This window comes from Mixophyes fleayi, chromosome 3 (assembly GCF_038048845.1).
Source record: "Mixophyes fleayi isolate aMixFle1 chromosome 3, aMixFle1.hap1, whole genome shotgun sequence".
Classification (NCBI taxonomy): Eukaryota; Metazoa; Chordata; class Amphibia; order Anura; family Limnodynastidae; genus Mixophyes; species Mixophyes fleayi.
This window is the reverse complement of record NC_134404.1, coordinates 242,819,625-242,845,438: the sequence shown is the minus strand read 5'-3', so window position 1 is coordinate 242,845,438 and position 25,814 is coordinate 242,819,625. Positions and strand designations below refer to the sequence as shown.

The 25,814-nt window shown below is 42.5% G+C and overlaps 1 protein-coding gene across 2 annotated transcripts in view; it reads left to right on the top strand.

Moving 5' to 3' along the window:
• The window catches only part of GNG4 (G protein subunit gamma 4), a 236,466-nt gene that overhangs the window by 34,571 nt on the left and 176,081 nt on the right, over positions 1–25,814 (top strand). The window contains exon 3 of one of the 2 annotated variants that reach the window (XM_075203365.1): positions 17,018–17,135. The exons of the other annotated variant lie outside the window; for it this stretch is intronic. Within the exon in view, the coding sequence (XP_075059466.1) occupies positions 17,018–17,135 (118 nt within the window). The remainder of the gene's footprint in view (positions 1–17,017; positions 17,136–25,814) is intronic. 2 annotated transcript variants of the gene reach the window in all.

Below are 25,814 nucleotides of genomic sequence, written 5' to 3'. Positions count from 1 at the left end.
TCATGGTCTAGACCAGTCTCTCAGTTACAAACTCATCACTAGAAAAGTCATAAACATTTCAAAAGTCAACAGGTTAGGAGGCAGCTCAGGAGTGATCTTGATAGTGCGGAGGACTAGTGGCCAAAGTTACCAGCCACTTCAATCAAGTTCCAACCCTCATTCTATTCAATTCGCTGTAACTAGTACTGTTACTTTATGTTTACACTGGTTTGTGGCTAATCAAAAGTATGTAATTTGTTACCACTACTCATACATTATACATTTATTATCAATAACATGAATACCCATATCACCTATTATAACTCTAGGGCTATCACATTGAATAATAAAAGCTTTGAGTATGACACAGTAATACATTAGACACATTTCAATAAACCTTTACCCAGATATATTTCATCAGTACACCTGTGTATACTTGAGGATCCTGCAAGGTGGTAATTGGATGACGTGAATTTGTTTTACCTGAAGAAAACCCCATCTGCAGTAGGGATATGGGATGGATCTATTGGTATCATCTTCCTGACATTCTCTCAATCAAGACAGGATGTTGCCATCCTATTAGCTTGAGAAGAATCGTCTGGTGCACCCTAATATACTCTTACCAGCTTGCACATACCTTCTGTACCCAGCTTAGCCAGACCATGAGCTGCCTCTGCTAGGTCTTGAAGATACACTCTGGGAGCCACTGGTCTACCTTGTCCATCTCTCCAGGGTCCGCCAGACTCCTAACCACATCTCTTCACCTTCCAGACAGTTTATTCTTCAGGTAACACAAATCTTCATATATTAACTAATATGTGTATGCATATGTGTGTGTGTGTGTCTATTTGACAGCTATGTTCACCCTGGTGTGACAGCCATGTATAGTCGTGTGTGTATAAGTGTGGATTTTGTTAGCAGCTACTTCAGTTGGTAACTGTGTCACTGTATCAAGTCCTCTATGTAATGTCCTACTCATGTGCTGGCATTGCTATAAAAAGATTTTTCAGTCACCTCAAAGTCGCCACCTAGGCTAGAAAAATGCTGAAGACCAATGTATATCAATCGATTTTCCCTCTGTCAACTCGGATACCATTTTCAATACCCTACATTCACCTACTTGGCTAAGTGAGAAGGGCAAAGGGGTCTATCTCTATAACACTTTCTTCAAATATAACAGTATCCAGTACATGTCTGTCTAACAGTGAAAAAATATAAAACATAAAAATTTTACATTTTCTAGGGTTTCACATTATGTCGTATCTTGTGGCAAAAATCCCACTTCAATGTTCTACACAGAGATGCATATCTGTATGTCTAACCTCCAGCAATCTCCTAACCACCTTTTGTGCATACATATAAAGGCACATTTTGTACAGGAGAGAGAAAAAAACAGATATGCAATCTATAAAACATGAATCGTATTTCCACAACCGAAAAAAACTTTTCTGTTTAAAATTAGCAGCTTCTATACACATAAAAACAAAACCCCTAGCTGTTTCTGTGACTTATGTCAATCTAGTGTGTATATCCCTGAGTCCATCTTATGTCAAAAATGCCTTAGCCCCATGAATGAGACCGTGTCTAAGTCTTTTTGTATCACTATACAAGAGAAGAGAGAGAGATACTAACAGGGATGTAAAGAATGAAGAATAGGAGAGCGATGAATAATAAGAATCGAAAGATTTAAATACCAGGGTTTGAAAACAAATAGAAATGCAGAAAGGGAGATTTTACAGCAAACATGATAACTGGATTGGGCACTATGGGAAATAGCTGTATTCATTCCACTAATCCCCTTAGCTACTTGCTAAACTATGACCCCTCCCCATACTTGACTAGGGGGTCTTACATCAACCGTGAAATCCAGTGTCGTCCGTCATTTGTTCATTAAGAGCTCGGTATCACCATAACTATATACCTTTGTGACGAACTTCCTGACTTATAATAGAGAAATGAAAGATTAACTCTTAGTGACTCATACTTATCTGAAATACATAAAATGATATTTTAGAGCAAAGTATGTACATACTTCATTTTTGAATAATGACTCTCAGCCAAACAAATTATCATGAGCCACTGCAGCCTAAAACAAAGAGTGTTCCAATAATCCATTGTTAATTTGTCTTTCAAGAGTAATTTTTCTACTTCTCTATCCCACCCCCTTAATCGCTAAGTTTATATTTCTTTTGTCTACCCTTATCTGTGAGAAGAAAAGACAAGACAATTATCTTTAAACAGCAAATGAAACAAACATTTTCATTCCTTACCATCGCCAGCGATCAGGAAAGCAAACACAAGACAACATAGAACAAACAAGCACTAACAACAAAATATACTTTTAAATCAGTTTCTTCCTAAACCTGCACACTGATACTTACCACAGATTAACATTTACTTTACCTGGTTGTAGGACTACAGGTATGACCTGACTTCTAGAGTTGACTATAGTTCTTCCTCAAAATATTTGCTGCTGTGAGGTGTGCAGGTAACTGTTGAGAAACCTCTGAGACTTGTGTGCATCTTCTCTGTGGGTGTCTATGTAATTCCCCCTTAGGTGTGCCAAGTCTATTTGTTTCCGCTCTTGTCCTTTCTGTACAGCCCTTTGCTACGTATCTTTGATCTTTTCTCTTTACAGTATCTCCTTATGTGTCCCTCTTTATTGCAGTTGTAACACTTTATTGTCTTATACCCCTTTCTGTGTGTACAGTCAGCTTGTGGTGGGATACTTGCCATTATTACCCTATCACTCAGTGGTATTCTCTTTTTACATATATTTTTATCATGTTCTACGGCATGCTCTCTAATTGCATTTACCGTGTGTCCTCACCAATTACGAAAAGAGGTTTGTATCCAGGTCCTTAGATCCTCCCGGAGACCATTCATTTGTACAGCAACAACTACTTCTCGGTGTTCCACATTTTCCTTTATATCTGGTATCCTTGTGTACTTAGTCATGGCTGCTAGAGCCCTAGCAAAATAGTCAGTTGTAATCTCACTACCTTTTTGTTTGATAGTGAAAAATTTTCCCCATTCCACTAACACTGGAAAATATATGGCCAACTGTGTGATTATACGTCTAATATTGTCCTGATTATCATCCTCGGTTAAGGATTTATCCTCCTCCAACATACAATCCTTAATGAACTTTTGTATATCAGTATCGAGAGGAAGACAGGCTCTAAACACCGCTCTCCAATCTTTATTAGTAGGCTCATGTGCATTGCCTAAATGTCTAAAACATTTCTGACACTTGGCCAAATCTTTTCTAGGATCAGGGAAATCAGACATAATTGTAAACAGTTCCGTCCTAGTCCATGGAAAATGCATTGCTACATGTTTCATGGGAACTACACCATCTCTGTCCGCCTTCCCATTGGGAACTGCTGTTGTGTGGACAGGATGCAGACCTACCAAATCACTACATTCTGAACTACTTGCTGGAATTGCTGTTGCAGTATAATGAACGTCCCCCTTTCTATTAATTTCTATATTATTCTCACCGATTTCAGCCGCTGCCCCTGCAGTGAAACCGTTCCCTTTCCTTGTCCGTGTACTGCTTCCTTCACATTACTAGCATGAGCAATGGCCGAAATGAGGGTGGGTACATCTCCTTCTTCTGAAACATTACTCTTAACACGACTTAATGCAACATACAAGTTACTGGTTACAGTTTTTAAATTTTTGGTATCGGCTGTACTTACCGCCCCGACCACAAATTGGTCGGGGCGTGCTTGCGCTCAGTTCTCCACGCTTTGCAACACACGCTTCCGGAACGATTATTTCCGGTACGCTTACTTCCCCTGAGCATGCGCTTCCTTGCCACGTATACCCTTCTTGTTGCCACAATTTTAAACAGCTATCATGTTTAATTCTCGTTTTTGTTGATTTAATCAACTGCACTTTATCTTTAACATTATTTAACACCTCTGACTCAAAACTACCTATGTTTGGGAAAGGTTCCCCACACTCCCGGGTCATCTTGACACATTTGTCACAGTAGGCCGTTGCATACGCATCATATTTATTATGCATAACATACTTTGCCAAACCAACCGGCCATTCATTAGGCAGCACACAATTGGCCATCTCTACTTGGCCCCGGACGATTTCAACAGCTACCTCCCCTCAAAAATATCAATGCTTTTTCCTAGTTTGAGTACTTTACAACTGTTAGCAACCGATATCAATCAAGAATATCAGTAGTTGCAGCGTATTTCCTCCCACATCTCCCAAGTCACAATCACGGCTGAACAAAATCAACCATGTGGTCTGATCGCACCGCTTACAGATACTAACTATCAGTAAGCTTTGCGATTACTATTGGGGATGCCACGAAAACCTGTTATTTTCGCTTCGAGTATACCTGCCGTGTATACTCTGTGGCGTCTCTTTTTCCCCTGCTCTTTGTTAGAACAGAACACCACTTCACACAAAGGTCTCTATATCCTGCTCACCCTTAGAACAGAACCTTTGTTGTCAGGTCACCTTTTTACCATGCCTCATCAGACACAACTGAACCATTGCGCTATCTCTTTGCAACTGTATACAAACTTTAACAGTATACAAACTTTTATCTGTCTCCTTTCAACAGTACATAAACTCTTATCCTTTAAACAGTAAACTCTTGTCTTTATGCAAACCATTCGCATACACACACAACGTTTTGTTTTCTGCACAGAAAATAAATTTCCCCAACAATAGTAATATCTTTTCAGAGGCTTTAACAAGTGATTATACTATGCATATATAACAGACTATGAACACGACTGTTTAAACAAGTGGCAAAAATACCGGAAGTACACATACGCTATGCAATGCAATACATTTAAAACGCAAAACGACAATAAAAATAAACATTTTTCGTTCTTGTCCCTAGATTCAAGTTAGCGTTCCTTCAGATTATGCAACAACGGACATTCGGTTTCGCAACACAGAATGAACAACAGGTTTTGAACACATTGCGTTCTTTCCTGTATGTGACGCGTCAGTCCACCCTTTGTTGAGGAACCGAAATCCGTAAGCGTTGCGTACCTTCCGGTAACGTAACCTCACCGCTAAGAGCCCCCCAATTATTAAAGTAATACTATCGTTTTCAAATAAGCATTGTCTAAGCGATTGTGTTGTGTTTCCAAAGCACAAAGTAATTTATTTTAGCAGAAGCAAAATTTAGCAGTTTAATACATAATTATAATTAGGGATGTGCACCGGCGACTTTTGAGGTCTCGTGTTTTGTGTTTTGGATCCGGATTTTCGTTATTTTTGAGGTTCGGATTTGTCTCGCAAAACACTTGACGAAAGGTCTCGGTTCGGATTTAAGGTTTTGGATTCGGATTTTTTTGCAAAAAAACATAAAAAGTTTAAAAATCAAGTTTTTGGGCTTATTTTCACTCCTAGGCTATTATTAACCTCAATAACATTCAATAACAAGTATTTCCACTAATTTACAGTGTATTCTGAACACCTCACAATATAGTTATTAGTCCAAAACGTTGCAACAAGGTATCTTTCTGGACTGCGTAGAGGAGTGGGTCACCACAATATATATTAAAAATGCTGAACTTTTATGAATCGCACCAATAAATGTACCTGGACTGCGTAGAGGAGTGGGTCACCACAATATATATTAAAAACCCTGAACTTTTATGAATCGCACCAATAAATGTACCTGGACTGCGTAGAGGAGTGGGTCACCACAATATCTTAAAAACCCAGAACTTTTATGAATCGCACCAATAAATGTACCTGGACTGCCTAGAGGAGTGGGTCACCACAATATATATTAAAAACCCTGAACTTTTATGATTCGCACCAATAATTGTACCTGGACTGCGTAGAGGAGTGGGTCACCACAATATATATTAAAAACCCTGAACTTTTATGAATCGCACCAATAAATGTACCTGGACTGCGTAGAGGAGTGGGTCACCACAATATCTTAAAAACCCTGAACTTTTATGAATCGCACCAATAAATGTACCTGGACTGCGTAGAGGAGTGGGTCACCACAATATATATTAAAAACCCAGAACTTTTATGATTCGCACCAATAAATGTACCTGGACTGCGTAGAGGAGTGGGTCACCACAATATCTTAAAAACCCAGAACTTTTATGAATCGCGCCAATAAATGTACCTGGACTGCGTAGAGGAGTGGGTCACCACAATATATATTAAAAACCCTGAACTTTTATGAATCGCACCAATAAATGTACCTGGACTGCGTAGAGGAGTGGGTCACCACAATATATTAAAAACCCTGAACTTTTATGAATCGCACCAATAAATGTACCTGGACTGCCTAGAGGAGTGGGTCACCACAATATCTTAAAAACCCTGAACTTTTATGAATCGCACCAATAAATGTACCTGGACTGCGTAGAGGAGTGGGCACTGGGCACCACAATAAAATATATAAAAAACCTTCAACAGGTCTGCATTACACTACACATACGGCTGCTCCTCCATCCTCTCCATCATATACATGTTGGAGTTTTAGCGTGTGACAACCTCTTGTTTTTGATAATGTCAGTGCATTTTGAATATTTTTCAATTTGCCCCACACCACTGAATGTACTTTATCTATGATACGCATCTATCTATCTTGACTGCGTAGTGTGGTGGCCCCGGTACACAATTTGGTACCGAGGCCACAATATAATTAAAAAACCCTCCACGTGTCAGAATTCCACCAAACAAGTATCTGGACTGCATAGTGGGGTGGCCCCGGTACCCAATTTGATACCGGGGCCACAATACCTCCTCCAAACATGGTACAGACAATTCGTCATTGAGATCCCAGACAGACAGGGTCGAAGTGTTATTGTTTGACTTTGTAAACCCAAAAAACTGTCCCTGTTGCACATAGTCGTGCAATGAAGACTGACTTTTTCATTTAAAGGCACGATCTTTCAAGTGTAGTGTTTGTAAGTCTAAGTCATATTATACTTTTGGTAAAATTGGTTTATTTTGTTCCTCTTTATGGTAATTAGTAATAGAATTAAAGTATGAAATAGAATTAAAGTATGAAATAGAATTAAAGTATTAAATAGAATTAAAGTATGAAATAGAATTAAAGTATGAAATAGAGTGGTATATAGAGTTGTAGTGTGGTATAGATAGAGTGGTCCACACAATATAATAATAATAAAACCCTCAACTGGTCTGAATTCCACCAAACAAGTATCTGGACTGCATAGTGGGGTGGCCCCGGTACCCAATTTGATACCGGGGCCACAATACCTCCTCCAAACATGGTACAGACAATTCGTCATTGAGATCCCAGACAGACAGGGTCGAAGTGTTATTGTTTGACTTTGTAAACCCAAAAAACTGTCCCTGTTGCACATAGTCGTGCAATGAAGACTGACTTTTTCATTTAAAGGCACCATCTTTCAAGTGTAGTGTTTGTAAGTCTAAGTCATATTATACTTTTGGTAAAATTGGTTTATTTTGTTCCTCTTTATGGTAATTAGTAATAGAATTAAAGTATGAAATAGAATTAAAGTATGAAATAGAATTAAAGTATTAAATAGAATTAAAGTATGAAATAGAATTAAAGTATGAAATAGAGTGGTATATAGAGTTGTAGTGTGGTATAGATAGAGTGGTCCACACAATATAATAATAATAAAACCCTCAACTGGTCTGAATTCCACCAAACAAGTATCTGGACTGCGTAGTGTGGTGGCCCCGGTACACAATTTGGTACCGAGGCCACAATATAATTAAAAAATTGGGCATCAACTGTCACCGTTGTTTAATATCTGATACACCTAAATATGGACTGCACAGTGGAGTGGCCCCGGTAGTAAATTTGGTGCCGGGGCCACAATACCTCCTCCAACTTCCAAGTGTAGTGTTTATAAAGACAGACAGCGTCGAAGTGTTATTAGTTGACTTTCTTAACCCTAAAATTGTCCCTGTTGCAAATATTCGTGCAATGGACAGTTACTTTTTTATTGAAAGACTCAAGCTTTCAAGTGTAGTGTTTATAAAATATAAACAACAATACAGTAGTTTTAGAGCACGTCAATACCTCTTGTTTTAAATTATGACACGGCATTTTACTTTTGGTTTAATTTCTTGTATTTTTTTAAATTTGGTTTTACTTTTTGAACATGGCAAACGACTGTTGATTGGTCATATAATGCAAAAAAAAAAGGTCCAAGATGGAATTGTCCTTGGGCCCTCACACCCACCCTTATGTTGTTGAAATAGGACATGCACACTTTAACAAACCAATCATTTCAGCGACAGGGCCTACCAAACAACTTTGGCTGAAATGATTGGTTTGTTTGGGCCCCCACACCAAAAAAGCTATTCATCTCTCCCTGTACAGACTAAACAGGCTCTACTGAGGCAAGATGTCGTCCTCATCCTCAACCTCTGATTCCTCTCCCCCTACAGTGTGTACTTCCTCCTCATCACACATTATCAATTCGTCCCCGCTGGACTCCACAACCACAGGTCCCTCTGTACTGTCTGGAGGGCAGTGCTGTACTTCATTGAGGAATTGATTATTCATTTTTATAAACATCATTTTTTCAACGTTCTGAGGAAGCAACCTCCTTCGCCGCTCACTGACCAGGTTCCCCGCTGCACTAAAAACTCTTTCCGAGTACACACTGGAGGGGGGACAACTCAGGTAAAATAGAGCCAGTTTGTACAGGGGCTTCCAAACTGCCTTTTTTTCCTGCCAGTAACAATATGGACTGTCTGACATGTCTACTTGGATGGTGTCAGCAAAGTAATCATCCACAATTTTTTCTATTGTGACAGCATCCAATGCAGCGACAGTAGACATGTCTGCAATGGTTGGCAGGTCCTTCAGTCCGGACCAGATGTTATCAGCATCCCCGCCAGCGCCTCTTTTGGGAAAACTGAGCTTTTTCCTCGCAGCCATAGATGTGGAAGAAAATGAGGGTTGAGCTGTTGGCATGTCACGGTCCTCTTCAGAGGACAATCTCCTGACCAGCAGGTCTTTGCACCGCTGTAGACTTGTGTCCGCCGGAAACAGAGACACAACATACGCTTTAAACCGAGGATCGAGCACGGTGGCCAGAATGTATTCCTCTGACTTTAAAAGAGTGACCACCCTCGGATCCTGGCAAAGCGTACGAAGGGCTACATCCACAAGAGCTACATGCTTGGTGTAATCGCAATGGCTTACCAGCTCCTCCCTCACTTTCTCCAGCTGCTTCTGCAACAGCCTGATCAGGGGAATGACCTGACTCAAGCTGGCAGTGTCGGAACTGACTTCTCGTGTGGCAAGTTCAAATGGCTGCAGAACCTTGCACAACACGGAAATCAGTCTCCACTGCGCTTGACTGAGGCGCATCCCCACTCCTTTGCCTATGTCGTAGGTGGCTGTGTAGGCCTGAATGGCCTTTTGCTGCTCCTCCATCCTCTGCAGCATATAGAGGGTGGAGTTCCAGCGCGTCACAACCTCTTGTTTGAGGTGATGGCAGGGCAGGTTCATGCTTTTTTGATGTGCCTCTAGTCTGCGGTAGGCACTGGCTGAATGCCGAAAGTGTCCAGCAATTTTGCGCGCCACCGCAAGCATCTCCTGCACACCCCTGTCACTCTTGAGGTAATGCTGCACCACCAAATTAATGGTGTGGGCAAAACATGGGACGTGCTGGAAATTGCCCATATTTAATGCCCGCACAATGTTACTGGCATTGTCTGACACCACAAATCCCCATGAGAGTCTAAGTGGGGTAAGCCACTGGGAGATAATTTCCCTCATTTTCTCTAATATGTTGTCAGCATTGTGCCTCTTATTAAAGCCTGTAATGCACAATGTTGCCTGCCTTTGCACGAGCCGCCATTTTGTAGTTGCTGCTACTGATGCAGCTGTTGCTGTTGCTGCGGAAGGGGATGCATCTACCCAGTGGGCTGTCACAGTCATATAGTCCTTCGTTTGCCCAGAACCACTTGTCCACATGTCCGTGGTTAAGTGGACAGTGGGTACAACCGCATTTTTTAGAGCACTGAGGACACTTGATCGTACTTCTCTGTACATTTTTGGTATCGCCTGCCTAGTGAAGTGGAATCTCGACGGGATTTGGTACCGGGGACACAATACCTCCATCAACCCTCTAAATCCCACTCCACTGATGGCGGACACCGGGCGCACGTCTAACACCAACATTGCAGTTACAGCCGCAGTTATACGCTTTGCAATAGGGTGACTACTATCGTATTTTGTGGTCATGGCAAACGACTGTTGGACGGTCAATTGTTTTGTGAAAGACTTAGCGGTCTTACGACTTCCCCTCTGGGAAGATGACCGACTAACAGCAGCAACAGCAGCAGTGGCAGTAGTAGGCGTACCGCTGCAGGATTCCTCGGATGAATCCCGTATTGAGGAGGACTCAGTCTGGCTGCTGACTTGGGCTGCAGGACTGAATCTGATGGAGATTGTGGAGGAAGTTGACGAGGAGGGTGTTGCTGGTGTGTATCCAACTGGACCACGGGATTTAGGTGTCCCTGTACCGATGAGGGTCCTAGCCCCAGTTCCTGAACTAACCACTGAACTATGAAGGTTATTCAGGTGACGTATAAGGGAGGATGTTCCTAGGTGGGCAAGATCCTTACCCCTGCTTATTTGAGCTTTACATAAGCTACATATGGCCATACATTGGTTGTCTGGATTTGGATAAAAATAACTCCAGACCGAAGAGGTGCATTTTTTGGTCTTCTGACCAGGCATGACGATGGGCTTTTTCATCCTATGGACATCAGCTGTTTCCCCCCCTGGTGCCTCATTTACAATAACCACATCACCATCCTCATCATCAAGTTCCTCCACAGCGCCAGCTACATCATCAATAGCCTCCTCCCGAGCCACCTCTTCCCGTACAGTGATGGGAAGGTCAGGCTTGACAACCACCAACACCCTTGGACTCGCCTTGTGGATTTGTGATAATTTCTCTTTAGAAGGCAGAGTTGTTTGCTGTTTTGTTGCTGACAGCATAACTCTCTTCAATTTTTTGTAGGGGGGGGGGAGGAGGAGGAGGGCTAAGATCCGTGGGTGAAGCTGAACCACTAGTCATGAACACGGGCCAGGGCCTAAGCCGTTCCTTGCCACTCCGTGTCGTAAATGGCATATTGGCAACTTTACGTTTCTCCTCAGATGATTTTAAGTTTCTCTTTTTGCTACTTTTTCTTAACTTGGGCTTTTTGGATTTTACATGCCCGGTACTACGAGATTGGGCATCGGGCTTGGAAGACGACGTTGATGCCATTTCATCGTCTATGTCATGACTAGTGGCAGCAGCTTCAGCATTAGGAGGAAGTGGGTCTTGATCTTTCCCTACGTTATCCTCCAAATTTTTGGTCTCCATTATATGTAGCACAAGATACTGCAGAATGTGTGAACTTGGTAATATTGCAGTACCAATGGACTTATACTGCTGTATTGGTTTTGCAAATTTGGTTATAATAATTATTATATATTTATTTTTTTTTACATTTTTTATTTTTTTTTACTTTTTTTTTATTTTTTAAAAACTTGGGAATAATGGGGAAATAACTATGCCCTTAGAAGCACAGAGCACAGGACACAGCACCACTGGACTGAACAGGACACGGCACAGGACCCAGCAGCACTACGGAACTCAGCAGGACAGAGCACAGGACACAGCACCACTGGACTGATACTGCAGAATGTGTGAACTTTGTAATATTGCAGTACCAATGGACTTATACTGCTGGATTGGTTTTGCAAATTTGGTTATAATTATATTTTTTTTTTTTTTAATTTTTAATTGTAATTTTTTTTTAAATTTTTTTTTAATTTTTTAAAAACTTGGGAATAATGGGGAAATAACTATGCCCTTAGAAGCACAGAGCACAGGACACAGCACCACTGGACTGAACAGGACACAGCACTAGACCCAGCAGCACCACTGACCTCAGAAGGACAGAGCACAGCACACAGCACCACTGGACTGATACTGCAGAGCACAGCACAGCACAGCACAGCACAGCACAGCACAGCACAGAACTAAACAGCACAGCACAGAACTAAACAGCACAGCACGAGATCTACCAGGACAGAGGACCACCTAACACACCCTCCCTCTACCCTGATCAATGCCCGAGTGAAGATGGCGGCGACTAGCGGGGAATTTATAGGATCCGAGTATCGCGAGATCCGACAACGGGATTATGAGTCAGAGCCTCAGTTTCAGATTTGAATTTGGCGCCAATACCCGGATCTGTCTCGGATCTGACTCGGATCGGCAATGTTCGGGTGGGCTCGGATTTCAGATATCCGAGCCCGCTCATCTCTAATTATAATACAGTACAGCCAATACCAAAAAGATACATACTTACCACTCCCGCATGCGCTCGCTAAGCTGCGCTCCCACTGGTACCAGCATACAGTACTTCACTCCAGAATACTGTGGTCAGAGAATGACTGACTTGATACCCGTTAGAGCTGTATTATATACACTCAGTGTTACAGTTAAAACAATGCAGATTATGTGGCTTGCTTCTATTGGTCCAGGTATCAGGAAGGTCCAGTGTGCTTCAGGTCATAGGCCAGTTCAAACCAAAATATCAAAAGGTGGGGGTCATCTCTCCAGGGGTTATGCTCTGACTTCCCCACCAAGACTCCAGTTTCAACTAGTCTGTTAGCATTTTTCAATCAGTATCACTTTAAGTATTTAATCCCTAACATCACTAACTAGAGTATGCAATGTGCGATCTCTTCAGCGAAAGGATCAGACAACTGCTGATGAATAGGGGATTAAAATGATACTAAATATGACATGTTTCATGTAACCTGAACCTTAATAAAGTGTATATAGGACTTCCGTGGGCGGGGCATCTGGAATGGCCGCTTTTTAGTCTGGCTCTACACAGTTGCTTGATATCTTCTACCATCAGAGGATCAGATCACACCAAAAATATCAGAAACAAGCTTAGACTAAGCCCAAGAGTGTGAGGATCTGTCTGAGGTCTGTATGACAGCTGAGAGCGCATTTTTTTCCCCGGAGTCCGGCTCCAAGTGAGAGCCATGCCAGTTTCCCGCCATTCGGAAACAAAACTTCACAGGCTGAAGCAAAACCTAACACCACGGGTGCGTGGATAACAAGGAAATTTGGCGGAGAAAAAGGCTATTAGACACTAAAACAACCAAACTTACCAAGTGGCTTGGTCCCTGGAGGGTTGCAGAGAGAGAGGAGTCTGGCGCTATTCGGGTGGTGAGCAGCGAAGTGGGGAGTGGTGACAACGCCCCCCCCTTTTTTTTCTCCCCGATAAGAGTGCCGGAGATCCGACTCCCCGTGGTGGCTGACAATCTGGGACTGAGTTCGGGCGAGTCCCGCGGCAGCAGTGGAGACGGGTAACGTGAGGAACGCACAGAAGTACCCCAGCAGAGGAAAACAGAGACCAGCTTGAGAGAAGGTGCGTGTTGGGAGGAGTTGTAGAGAGCCGGGAAACCAAGCTGGAGGGTCTGGTGCGGGTGAAGGATCTCGAGAGGTAGCTGTGCCTGGAGAACGGAGGTGCAGGAGCACAGTCTCAGGGAGATCGTGAGGCGGTGTCTGGTCCACAAGTATTAACGAGGCGGCTGTACTGGAGGCGCAGTTTGCTCCCCGAGAGGAGAAGAAAGAAGAGTCTGTGTCAGCAGTTGCAGAACTATCTTCTGGTGGAGGAGTCTAGCGCCCATAACTCCCGCTAAGTAGACCCAGGGAGATAATCTTATAATAACAGCCAGAGGCATTACACATTTTTGTATTGTATACTTATACCATGGCTAGTTAACTCAGGGAAAGATCATTATAACCAGTTGTGTATACTCTTCAGAGAATTATACGATCTTATTGCAGATGTGCCTCCCTCTTGATGTAGCTCATGTAATACTAAATGCCTTATTTGAGAGAATCAATCTTATGTATGTTGGTTGAAAACACCTATTTCTGTATTAGTTCTCAAATGTGAAGGAACTTTAATGGTTAATTCTGACTAAGTTGCCATATTGAGCCGGCACTGTTCTACTGACACCTAGTGGTAACAGACGGATAGTGTCCTTAAATATTACAGTCTCAAACAGGTTACAATCTATACAAGTTGAGAATCTACTGCCACCTTGTGGCAATAGTTGCTAAACATCTTCAACCTGAAAGCCAAAAAGTTTAACACAATTCTTGTATACCTAGGGCTAGATTTACTAAGCTGCGGGTTTGAAAAAGTGGGAATGTTGCCTATAGCAACCAATCAGATTCTAGCTGTCATTTTGTAGAAGGTACTAAATAAATGAAAGATAGTATCTGATTGGTTGCTATAGGCAACATCCCCACTTTTTCAAACCCGCAGCTTAGTAAATCTAGCCCCTAGTGTTTAGTTAAATAATATAAATGTAATTTTTCATGTAACTTCTTGAAAAAAGAAGACAACGTAAATTCTCATATCTAAAAGGTAATTCAACCATATTTAGGGACTTACTCACTCAAATAAATGCAAATGTAATCTCTCTGGGAGAGAAGTAAATGTAAACTTTTACCTAAAAACTGGCAACATAGGCACACCATCTTAACGGGGGTTTCCATTTTCCAGTTACCTTGTCCATCTCATGGAAAGATACTTACATAAACAAAAAACAGGCACAAGTGCACCCAAAGCTTCCCTCTCTACAATGGGAAAGCCAAAATCACAAACTAACAAACCTGTTCCCTCTCCCCCACCCCCCACAGTATCAGATACTACCCAATCGAACGATCCTGATCCCACAGTGACTTTATCACAGGGTATCTCTCCTTCCATTTCGGCAATGGAATTCTCGGCCATATTCATGCCTCAGATTGACAAACAGTTTCAGGCTTTGCATAATACAGTTGAGAATGTCTTGTCAACTATTGCGGCTAATACAACCCGCATTGCCGAATTGGAACAACGCACTAGTGATGTAGAAGATAAAAACCAATCGCTAGAGGTCAAGGTGGATAGTCACTCCCAAACTTTACAACAACTAATGGACAAGATTGATGACCAGGAGAATAGGAACCGAAGAAACAATCTCCGGTTCATAGGTATCCCAGAGACAATTAAGGGTCAACAACTTACTCATTACTTAAGTACCTTGATTCCCCTAGCGTTAGAACTTGAGGAAACAATGGAGAAACCCCAAATTGAAAGGGCACATAGAATTGGTCAAGAAAGAGAAGGAGACAGACCTAGACCTCGCCCAGTTATAGCCAGATTTCTGGACTATAGAGCAAAAGAATCGATACTTGGGGCATATAGAAAACAGGGGTCACTGATTATTGAAGGCACAAAAATTCTAATATTCCAAGATTTTTCAGTCATAGTATCACAGAAACGCAAAGAATTTTCAGCTGTATGTAAACACCTAATAGACAGCAATAAACGCTTTGCTCTACTCTTCCCGGCCAAACTTAGGGTAGTGGAGAATGGAAAGACCCTGTTTTTTGAAGACCCAGCAGAGGCCACTAGATACTTCTTACGTAAGTCACCATCACAAGGGACACCAACTGGAGACAGAGTGTCCCCTCACCGTTGAAACATTACATATAGATTCTGGGCCACCTTAATGAATATTGTGCCTCTTCTATGTTAATAGGTTGTGTTATGTTTTACACTAATATAATAGTTACATTTCTTCTCATTTTGATTATGAATAACAAAGTTATTGAAATGTTCACGTCTTTAAGGATGAGTCCCGACTACATGTCTGGGTCTCACCCTAGCTTGTTATTGGAAAAAAGGAAAAATAGAAAATGGTGGATGAAGATTGTTCAGATAATAATGCTTATATTTTTTTCAACATGTACAGCAGGGGTGTCCAACCTTTTAGCTTCCCTGGGCCACATTGGAAGACGACGAGTTGGTTTGGGCCGCACATAAAATACACTAACACTAATGATAGCTGATCATCCAAAATAAAATAGAAAACATAGTTAACATATTAAACTTACTTGGAAATGAAGTTAGTAAGAGTTAGGAAACCTGTTGCAGAATCATGATTAAAGCAGTAGTCCCATTACCAGCTGCAATTTATCTTACCTGCATCTGCCCCTTAGTGGAGTTCGGGGAATTAAATGACAAAAACTTTTTTTTCCTCTCTTTCTGCACCCATGAATCATTTTTTTTTATTGACCAGTTTGAAATGGTCACCAATATAGGTAGCATCAGGAGGACTAATAGAAAGCTACAGAGATTTAAAGATAGGGTGGCGGGAAAAATAGCTCATGGTCGCAGCCTCCGATGAGGGTAACAGTGGGTGATAATTTCACCCTACTCAGCACTGCACATTTAAAATGGTTTAAAATATTAAAAATACAATCATCTCTTAATATTTATATTAGATACATACAGAGAACACAGCGGGTTCATAATTGCATGGTGCAGAAAGTCCAAATTCAGAGTAACAACAATAAGATACTGGATAATCTTTCACTGCTGCCAGGGCCGGATTAACCCGAGGTCTAACAACCCGGCCCGATCAATGCTGCTGAGTACTGTCAGTGCAGTCCTCCGTCCCGGCGCGCTGTAGTCTGCTTACTGAGGAGATCTCGCGAGAATTCATGAACTCTCGCGAGATCTCCTCAGTAAGGAGCTTACAGCGCGCCGGGACGGAGGACTGCACTGACAGGTAAGTGCTTGGGGGGGTCCTCGCGGGGGGCGGGGGGGCGGTGGATGGCTCACATTGGTGGCCTCGCAGGGAATGGAGGGCCCCTTAGCCCAGGGGCCTCCATTCCCTTAATCCGGCCCTGACTGCTGCTGATAGTTCGCACGGGTGACTCCTCTGTGCTGCGCTACGCAATGGATGTCGGGTGTGATAGCGTCACCCCCGACATTCACTGCGAGCACCGCACGGAGGAGGAGACCAGGGAGGGAGCCGGAGCGCCAGCTGACGTGACCGCAAGGTACGGTAAGTATTTTCTTTTTTTTTTTTTTTTTGCAGGATATTTTTTCATTAACAGCGCTGCCCCCTTGCCACAACCGCTGGGCCACATTCACAGGCGGGCTGGGCCGCATGTGGCCCGCGGGCTGCGGGTTGGACAAAATCTGACTTAAATCTGCAAATGTATGGGGGGTGCGGAGGAGACCAGAATCTCTTTAAAGGACTGGAGACACGCCTTCCCGTCATCTTAAAAACATACCAAGAAGGACTGCAGTTCGTAAGTAACCAATCCCCGGGTGGGGGGGCGAGCTGACCATGCCGTTTACACATTCTGACATAGATTCATCTCCTCGTCCTCCTCCACCCTTGAAGGTAATTTCATGGAACGTAGACGGTCTAAATACCCCTATAAAACGAAATAAAGTTATAACACACCTCAAGCGTCATAAGCCCGATATCATCTTCTTGCAGGAAACGCACTGGAAGACGGGGGATGACTCTAGCCTTAAAGATACTTGGATTGCTGAGTGCATATCAGCACCATATAAAAATAAGTCCAGGGGAGTGGCCGTGTTGTTCGGGAGGAATGTGTCCTATACCGTTTCAGACAAGATAATTGATCCAAATGGTAGATATATACTACTTGATGTTCAAATCCATGACTATAAATATACGCTCCTAAACATATACGCCCCCAATGTAAATCAAAAAGAATTTTTTCATTTTATATCTCAATTGGTCTCCTCAAGAGAAACGCCGAATTTAATAATAGGAGGTGATTTTAATGTAGTAGATGATCCAACTGTGGATAACAATCCTGTTCCCCAAAACCTCAGATCAGAAATATGGAATCAAATTTCTACTCTAAAAATGGCACATAATCTCACAGACCCATGGAGACTACTAAATCCCTCAGATCTTTCACATTTCACTCGGGAGTGCATAATTCTTTTTCCAGGCTTGATTACATACTACTAGCTGATCCCTTAATAACTGAAGTCCTTAAGACTGATATCGGCCCTATACTTATATCTGACCATGCCCCTATAACAGTAACGCTCCGTTTGCCCTTGGAAGGTCAACGGAACTCAACTTGGCGATTCCCATCCTATTTATATACCTCAGAGAATTTTAAACAGTATCTTCAATACCATTGGTTGGATTACCAAGACAATAACATCGAATATTTTGATAACCCTAAAATATTCTGGGAGGCGTCTAAAGCAGTCTTGCGAGGGAATATAATAACATATATGGCCAATCGGAAAAAAGAATCAAATAAACTCTACCAATCCCTCTCACTGACAATGCGAACCCAGCACAATGCCTATCTCTCTGATCCGAAAGATATAACGTACACTAGCTATAAACAGGCAAAACAAACATTAGAAAACTTCTTACTGACCCAGGCTCAGTCTAAAATAGACTACACGAAAAATAGGTACTATAGGTGGGGTAACAGAGCTGGTAGACTTTTGGCGAATCTCTCAAAACCCTTCAGACGTAAAAGTCACATAGTGGCTATCAAAACACCAGAATCACCACTGCCCCTCTAAAGAAATAGCGGGAGCCTTCTTAAAATACTATCAGACACTATATACAGCTACCCCATCTAATGATGCACTCCTGAGTGAAATAATGCAGGAAGCTAATTTGCCAAAGTTGTCTCTTGAACAACAGGAATTATTAAATACAGAGATTTCATCTCAAGAGATCTTGGATACTATTTCAGATCTGAAACTTCATAAATCTCCTGGCCCAGATGGATTTACGGGGGAATATTATAAACTACTGAAAGTAGAGATAGTACCGACCCTACTGGAGCTGTATTGGACTATCCACCGTCACCGCCCTCATTACCCATCTTTTAACCAGGCATACACTACTTTAATCCCTAAGCCAAATAAGGACCCTATGTCGATGTCTTCATATCGCCCTATAACTCTGCTAAACCTGGATTTTAAAATTCTTTCCCGTATAATGGCCAAGCGCCTCCAGACAATACTGCCTTCACTGTTAACTTCACACCAACTAGGCTTTGTGCACGGACGCCATTCAGTACGTGGTATTCGTACTGCAATAGCTTCAATAATTGCCTCTTCCCAAGACCCCCGCTCACCTAATATGCTTCTCAGCTTGGATGCTCATAAAGCTTTTGATACAGTGTCCTGGTCTTTCCTATCTACTGTATTAAATGAGAGGGAGTTTGGTCAAGATTTCATAGCAGTGATAAATTATTTCTATGAAACTCCATCAACATCTCTAATCATTAATACATTATTAGGAGATACATTAGTGATGTCGAGAGGCACTCGACAAGGGTGCCCGATGTCCCCGCTGTTATTTAATTTATCACTAGATCCAATGCTAAGATTGATCCAGCAGTGGCCCCGGATGGAAGGTATCTCGGTTGGCACAGAGTGCACAAAAATTACAGCATTTGCCGACGATATTCTGCTTCATATCTCAAACCCACAGTCTTGTCTGGGTCCACTGATGGAGAAAATTATGGAAATAGGGTCTGTTTCAGGATTCAAAGTAAATCTTGAAAAATCAACGGCAATATATTTGGGGAAAGAGGTCCGACGGAGCCTCAGTGGGCGCGTTCACTTGGGCTGCAGTGGGCTAATGGGTCAATACCATACTTGGGGGTCCGACTCCCGAAGAACATGGCCACTCTTTACAATCTTAATATTAGCAAATTCATAACGGACATGCAAAGGGAGTTAGAGGGTTGGGAACGACTCAATGTATCCTACTTGGGCAGAGCAAACCTCCTGAAGATGATATTGTTTCCAAGATTACTATATCCACTGCAAACATTGCCACTCCTTCTAACACAAAAAGACGCTCAAAAAATGTATTATCTGTTCCGTAAATTTATTTGGAAAAAAAAGCGCCCCAGGATTAGCCTTATTAAACTTCAACAACCCAGGTCTAATGGAGGCATAAATTTCCCGGACATAGTACAATACAGCCATGCAGCACATCTGCGATACCTGAAGGATTGGGTAATGAATCAGAGCACTTTTACCAATTTAGCAGTGGAAAAACAATTTCTTTTGGACATCCATTTAAAGGCTTTTCTCCACCTACATGACCAGGAGTTGCCTCCTCATACTCTTGAAAACCCCCTTGTTGCTTCGGTTAGGAAAATTTGGCATATTCTGAGACATAAACTTCATCTTAATCCCTATAAATCTATACATCTACCGTTTATCAAAAATCCCGCGTTTCAGAACGGCATGGTGGCTCGCCCTTTCACTGTGTGGGAAAGGGAGGGGCTGCAGACAGTAGGACAGTTCCTGAGGACTGGGAGAAGGCCACTCCGCCACGTGGAGGCACTGGAGTTGTTTCCATTTTTGGGTCCATGTGGTCTCTCTTTCATTCAGGCCCAGCATTATGTTCGAGAGGTAATATCGCTCTTCTCAGCAGTGGATTGGAATAACCCTCTTGATACTTTATTATTAGCCGTTTCCTCCAAGAGGGGAGCGATCTCGTCCAACTATGCTTTTCTGAGAACTATAATAGATCACACCAAAATAAAGTCAGTCCTGAGTGGATGGCTGCGCCATTTCCCCCAATTAACAGAGCAGGTGTTGTTGAAAGGGCTGGCCACCTCGATGAAGCTTTTCCCAGCCTCCATATATGCAGAGATGTTCCTCAACATATTCCATAGAGGCTACCTCTCACCACATCGTCGAAATATTATTCGTCTCTCAGCTGATTCTAGGTGTCCTAAATGTGGTGACTCCCAAGCAGACCTATACCATTGTTTATGGGCATGTCCTATAATCAGGGCCTTCTGGAGGTTTGCAACTGCAGATTTAGTTAATTATTTGCCACTCACTCCCGAATGGGCAGTATTGGGTATTTTGCCTTCCGATGCACGAACCTCTGTAGGAGGAAGAAGGTTGATTATGGCAATATCTGCGGCTGCTAGGAAATCGATCCTCCATATGTGGATCCAGAACGCCCCTCAAACACTCAATCTATTTAAAGAAAAGATGTATTTTCTCCTGAGAATGGACTGGCTGGAGGCTTCTCTCCAGAAGAGTACCCTAACTCGCAAATTTTTTGAGACTTGGGAAAGTTATATTGATATCCTACCCTACCAACTATGAAACCAACTTTATGAATGCTTTCACCAGACACTGTGGTATGAAACAAGGGTACTTCTTCGAGACCCCCCAATTCTTGTATGAGATGATGGGGCGAGCCTGTCCTCTCCTTCTGGTCCCTCCGCACCCTGATGAAGGGTTGGGAGCGGGGAAACTGCAATGATGCGAACGTTCCTCTCATTGAAGGGGGGTGACATATTTGTTCTCATCACAACTGTTATCCCATTATAATAATGTCATACTTCATGCTACAGTCTTGTAGTAGACTAATATCAGATATACATATCCTGGAATATATGTAGCGGGTATTGTCAAACCTCCTCAAGTAGAATCTATAAAAAGTGTAACAATATCTATGTACATGTGTGTTGATTGTATTTAAAATTGAATGCTTCTTTTTCTTTAAGAATTGAACTATATTGTATGATCTGGACATCTTCAATAAAAATGTTAAAAAAAAATAAAATAAAGTGTATATATAATCATAATATATAAACTAATAATAAACTAAATACTATCTGCTCATAAATCACTTGTAGAACGGAACCAATATGAATATGAATTATATAAATAACTAAATGTTATAGTGCGTGTGCGTGCGCGCGTATTTTACCGTGTGATCGCGCTATGCCACGTGTTACATGGCATACTGATCCCAATCGCACGGCAAAACAATATTAACCAATATACTTTCGTTCATCCAATTATACGACTTCGACATAACAGAAACATTGCACAATGCTCTGTAAATGCACCTTCAAATTCTCAAACCTGTTTTAAAGAAAAAAACTGCACTTCTCCCAAGAACAAAGAATAGTATAAAATGAAAAGAAAATGTATTGCAGCAATAAAACTTAGTATTAGCACATATATAATGTTTAGTTAGGTCAATCATTCAGGTATGTTATGTCACAATTACCTCACCTGGATTACTAAAGAAGTGACTACTTTTTATATCAGCCAACATTATTTTTTATTGCAACCTGTACACCCATGGAGGGGAATAACCAGAAACAATATTAAAGGTGAAGTTGATATTTTTCTCATATATGATGAGTTCAGTAAATATCTTCTAACATAGAACAGACAGCATAGTTTATCACCACAGAATGACGAGTTTGGTTTATCTCTGAGACTGTCATGTCTCTTTCCGTGCTCTGGAGTCATTTCATACTATTGCAGAGGAAGAGTTATACTTTGCTATTCTTTAAGCAACACTTCATCTTCGTCTAGAATTAATATGTTGGATTTGTCAGCCATTAATAACATTGTGAAGGATCCCTCCATCCTCCAGCACTGAATCTGATTCTGGAAGCTGCCAAACAGAAGTTCCCTCGTAGTCTACATACCAGGGCACTGCTAAACTGAAAAAGATGTGGGGATCACTGGAGGGACTGCGGCTGAAGCAGTGATGGGATAGAGGGGTTATAAAAAATAATTTTGTGAATGGGAAATCTCTTTAAGCGTGGGTAGAAACACACTGGTGAGGTTGCAGCACTAAAAATGCTGTGTATAATGCTTCCATGGGCAATCTGGTCAGATTACAAATCTCCTTATTTTTAGCAATAGTTGTAATGATAGTTTTAGCCAGATGGTGTTGGTACTGATAGCGGCTATGCTGGTGGTGCCCTTATCCCTGAGCCTGAAGTACAGATACAAGTTTAGGAGAAGCCTTTCCTCTGCAAGCGAAAGATAAAGAATGGGGATATATTGCTGATTCACTTTGAAGGTTTCTGGAGAGTAGTGTAACACGTTTCCATTCATCCTGAGTATTAATCCCCATCCACATCATAAACCCATCTTATTATTGCTGAATTAGGAACTGATGCATTGTAAATAACATATGGAAATGACGTGAGCATCCCCCACTCAGGTGTCTCCAGTCAGAGGATAACTGACAGCCCAGGGGGTAATCACAAAAAAGCTCACATGAAAATAACCCACAGGAAAATTGCTCACCGCTAACATAAATGCCCACAAGAAAAATGCTCACAAAAAAAATTGCTCAAACCGAAAAATACCCACATAAAAAACTCATACAGAAAAATTACCCACACGCAGAAATGCACACAAGAAAAATGCTCACACAGAAAAATACCCACACATAGTAATTTGATATTACTATATAAGTGTTACAAGCCGCGACGGCTGACTCTCTCATCTGCGTCCTGGCCGTCGCTATGACGACCGGGACGTCACTTCCGGGTCTCGTCCCAGCCATTGCCTAGCTAACGGTCGGGAAGCTGTAGGAGATAGCGCCGCGTCCCGGCAACGGAGAACAGCCGGGCGCGTGCGCAACTTATTGACTAGCCTGTGGGCTGATTATGAAATAATTCATTAGGCATAGGCTGAGGGTGATTTCAGAGCTAGGCTCTGATTGGTCACATTTAGTATTTAAGGCAGGGAGGGCTCCGTCATTTCCTGGGACATTTCGTGGTAGTATATCTGGATGAAATACTGATATATTCTCAGTCTCTCCCTCAACATCCTAACCATGTCAAACAAGTTCTACTAAAACCCAGGGAGCATCATCTTTTCGCCAAACTGGAAAAGTGCAAATTTAATGTCCAAAGAGTGTCCTTCCTCGATACGTAATCTCCCCCGATGGATTCTCTATGGATCCTAGCAAAGTCCAAGCCATCCTGTAGTGGGTACGTCCCACGAATCTGAAAGGAATCCAAAGATTTCTGGGCTTCGCGAATTACTATCGGAGATTCATTCAGGCCTTTTCTGATTTAGTGGATCCCATCACCATCTTACCCGCAAAGGGGCGGATCCCAGTAATTGGTAACCGGAGGCCATTGTATCATTCAAAGCCCTTAAGAATGCATTCACTACTGCTCCGATTCTCAAGCATCCTAATCCGCAGTTGCCATTTATTCTGGAAGTGGATGCCTCTGAAGTAGGCGCTGGTGCTTTCTTATCCCAGAAGGCCCCCTGTGATCATTAAGTGCATCCATGTGCCTTCTTTTCACGTAAGTTTTCTGTAGCCGAAGTCAATTACGATGTGGGCATTCGGGAACTTCTGGCAATCAAGTGGGCTTTCGAGGAGTGACGTCACTGGCTTGAGGGAGCGGTTCCTACAATTTCAGTCTACACTGATCATAAAATCCTGTTGTATATTGAGTCTGCCAAACGGTTAAACTCCAGACAAGCTCGATGGGTGTTATTCTTTACCCGTTTCAACTTTGTCCTAACCTACAGACCTGGCTCTAAGAATACAAAGGCGGATGCTTTGTCCAGGAGCTTTCTACCTCATCAACTACCTACTGGTGAACCACTGCCCATTATTTTGGCTTCCATCATTCACGCTGGGATGACCTAAGACTTAGGAAACACTGTGCGTCAATTTCAGAAGATAGTCCCTTCTGAAACACCTGCGGGGCGCCTTTTTGTTCCAGTGCATCTACGTAGAGCTGTCCTCTCTGAGGCCCATGAGAACAAATTGGGCGGGCATCCGGGTATCTCATAAACCCTTGAAATCCTTGCACGTTCTGTATGGTTGCCTTTCCTGTCCTCGGATGTTGAGAGCTTTGTCCGCACCTGTGAAGATTGCGCAAAAAACAAAACCTCCAGAATCTCTTCTTCAGGTCCACTTATGCCTTTGGCTACGCCTACGAAACCCTGGACACATCTGTCAATGGATTTTATTGTGGATCTGCCATATTCTTTAGGAAACAACACTATTTGGGTGGTAGTGGAACGTTTCAGTAAAATGTCCCATTTTGTTCCACTGACCAAGCTCCCTAGGGCTCAAGATCTGGCTGTGCTAATTGTACAACATGTCTTTCGTCTTCATGGCCTACCCATCGATATCATTTCGGACCGGGGCTCCCAAACTGTTGCTCAGTTCTGGAGGTCCTTCTGTAGTCTCCTTGGGATAAGCATCAGTCTCTCCTCAGTCTATCATCCTCAATCTAGTGGACAGACTGAAAGAGTGAACCAGTCGTTGGAACAATTTCTACGTTTTTACACCACAGAGTTTCAAGACAATTGGTCATCATTGCTTCCGTGGGCTGAGTTCGCATATAATAATGCATCTCATTCCTCCACCCAAACCTCTCCATTTTTCTGTAATTTCGGCTTCCATCCAAGATCCAATTCCTTGTCCTTGCTCAAATTTTCTGGCCTTCTGGAGATCCGTTCCATGGCTTCCTACCTCAAATCTGTTTGGAAAAAAGTTCACACTGCACCGTCATTGAAAGGACTGTTCATTTAAGGTGGGGCAAAAAGTCTGGTTATCCACCCGCAATATTAAGCTCAAACAGCCCTGCAAAAAACTGGGCCCTAGATTTATTGGTCCATTCTTGATCATCAAACAGGTTAATCCTGTCGCCTTCAGGCTAAAGCTCCCTCATTCACTAAGGATGCCAAACACTTTCCACTGTTATCTCCTGAAGCCTGCTATCACTGCACGCAAGTCTAGGCTCCGTTTCTTACGGAAATCTCCGCCTTTCAACTTAGAACGCCATCGGGAATTCGTGGTGGAGAAGATTCTGGACTCCAAAAAGGTCCAGGGGCAAATCCATTTCTTAGTTCAGTGGAAAGATCGTGGCCTGGAGGAACGATCCTGGATTCCGTTGAGACGTTTGCACGCCCGCAAACTCATTCAGGAATTTTTCAAACAATTCCCTGGAAAACCTGGATGTTGGGGTTCCTTGACCCCTCCTCAAGTGGGGGGGTACTGTTACAAGCCACGCCGGTGCCCAGCCGCCGCGATTCTCTCACCTGCGTCCCGGCCATCGCTATGACGACTGGGACGTCACTTCCGGGTCTTGTCTCAGCCGTTGTCTAGGCAACGGTCGGGCAACGGAGAACAGCCAGGCGCGTGCCTC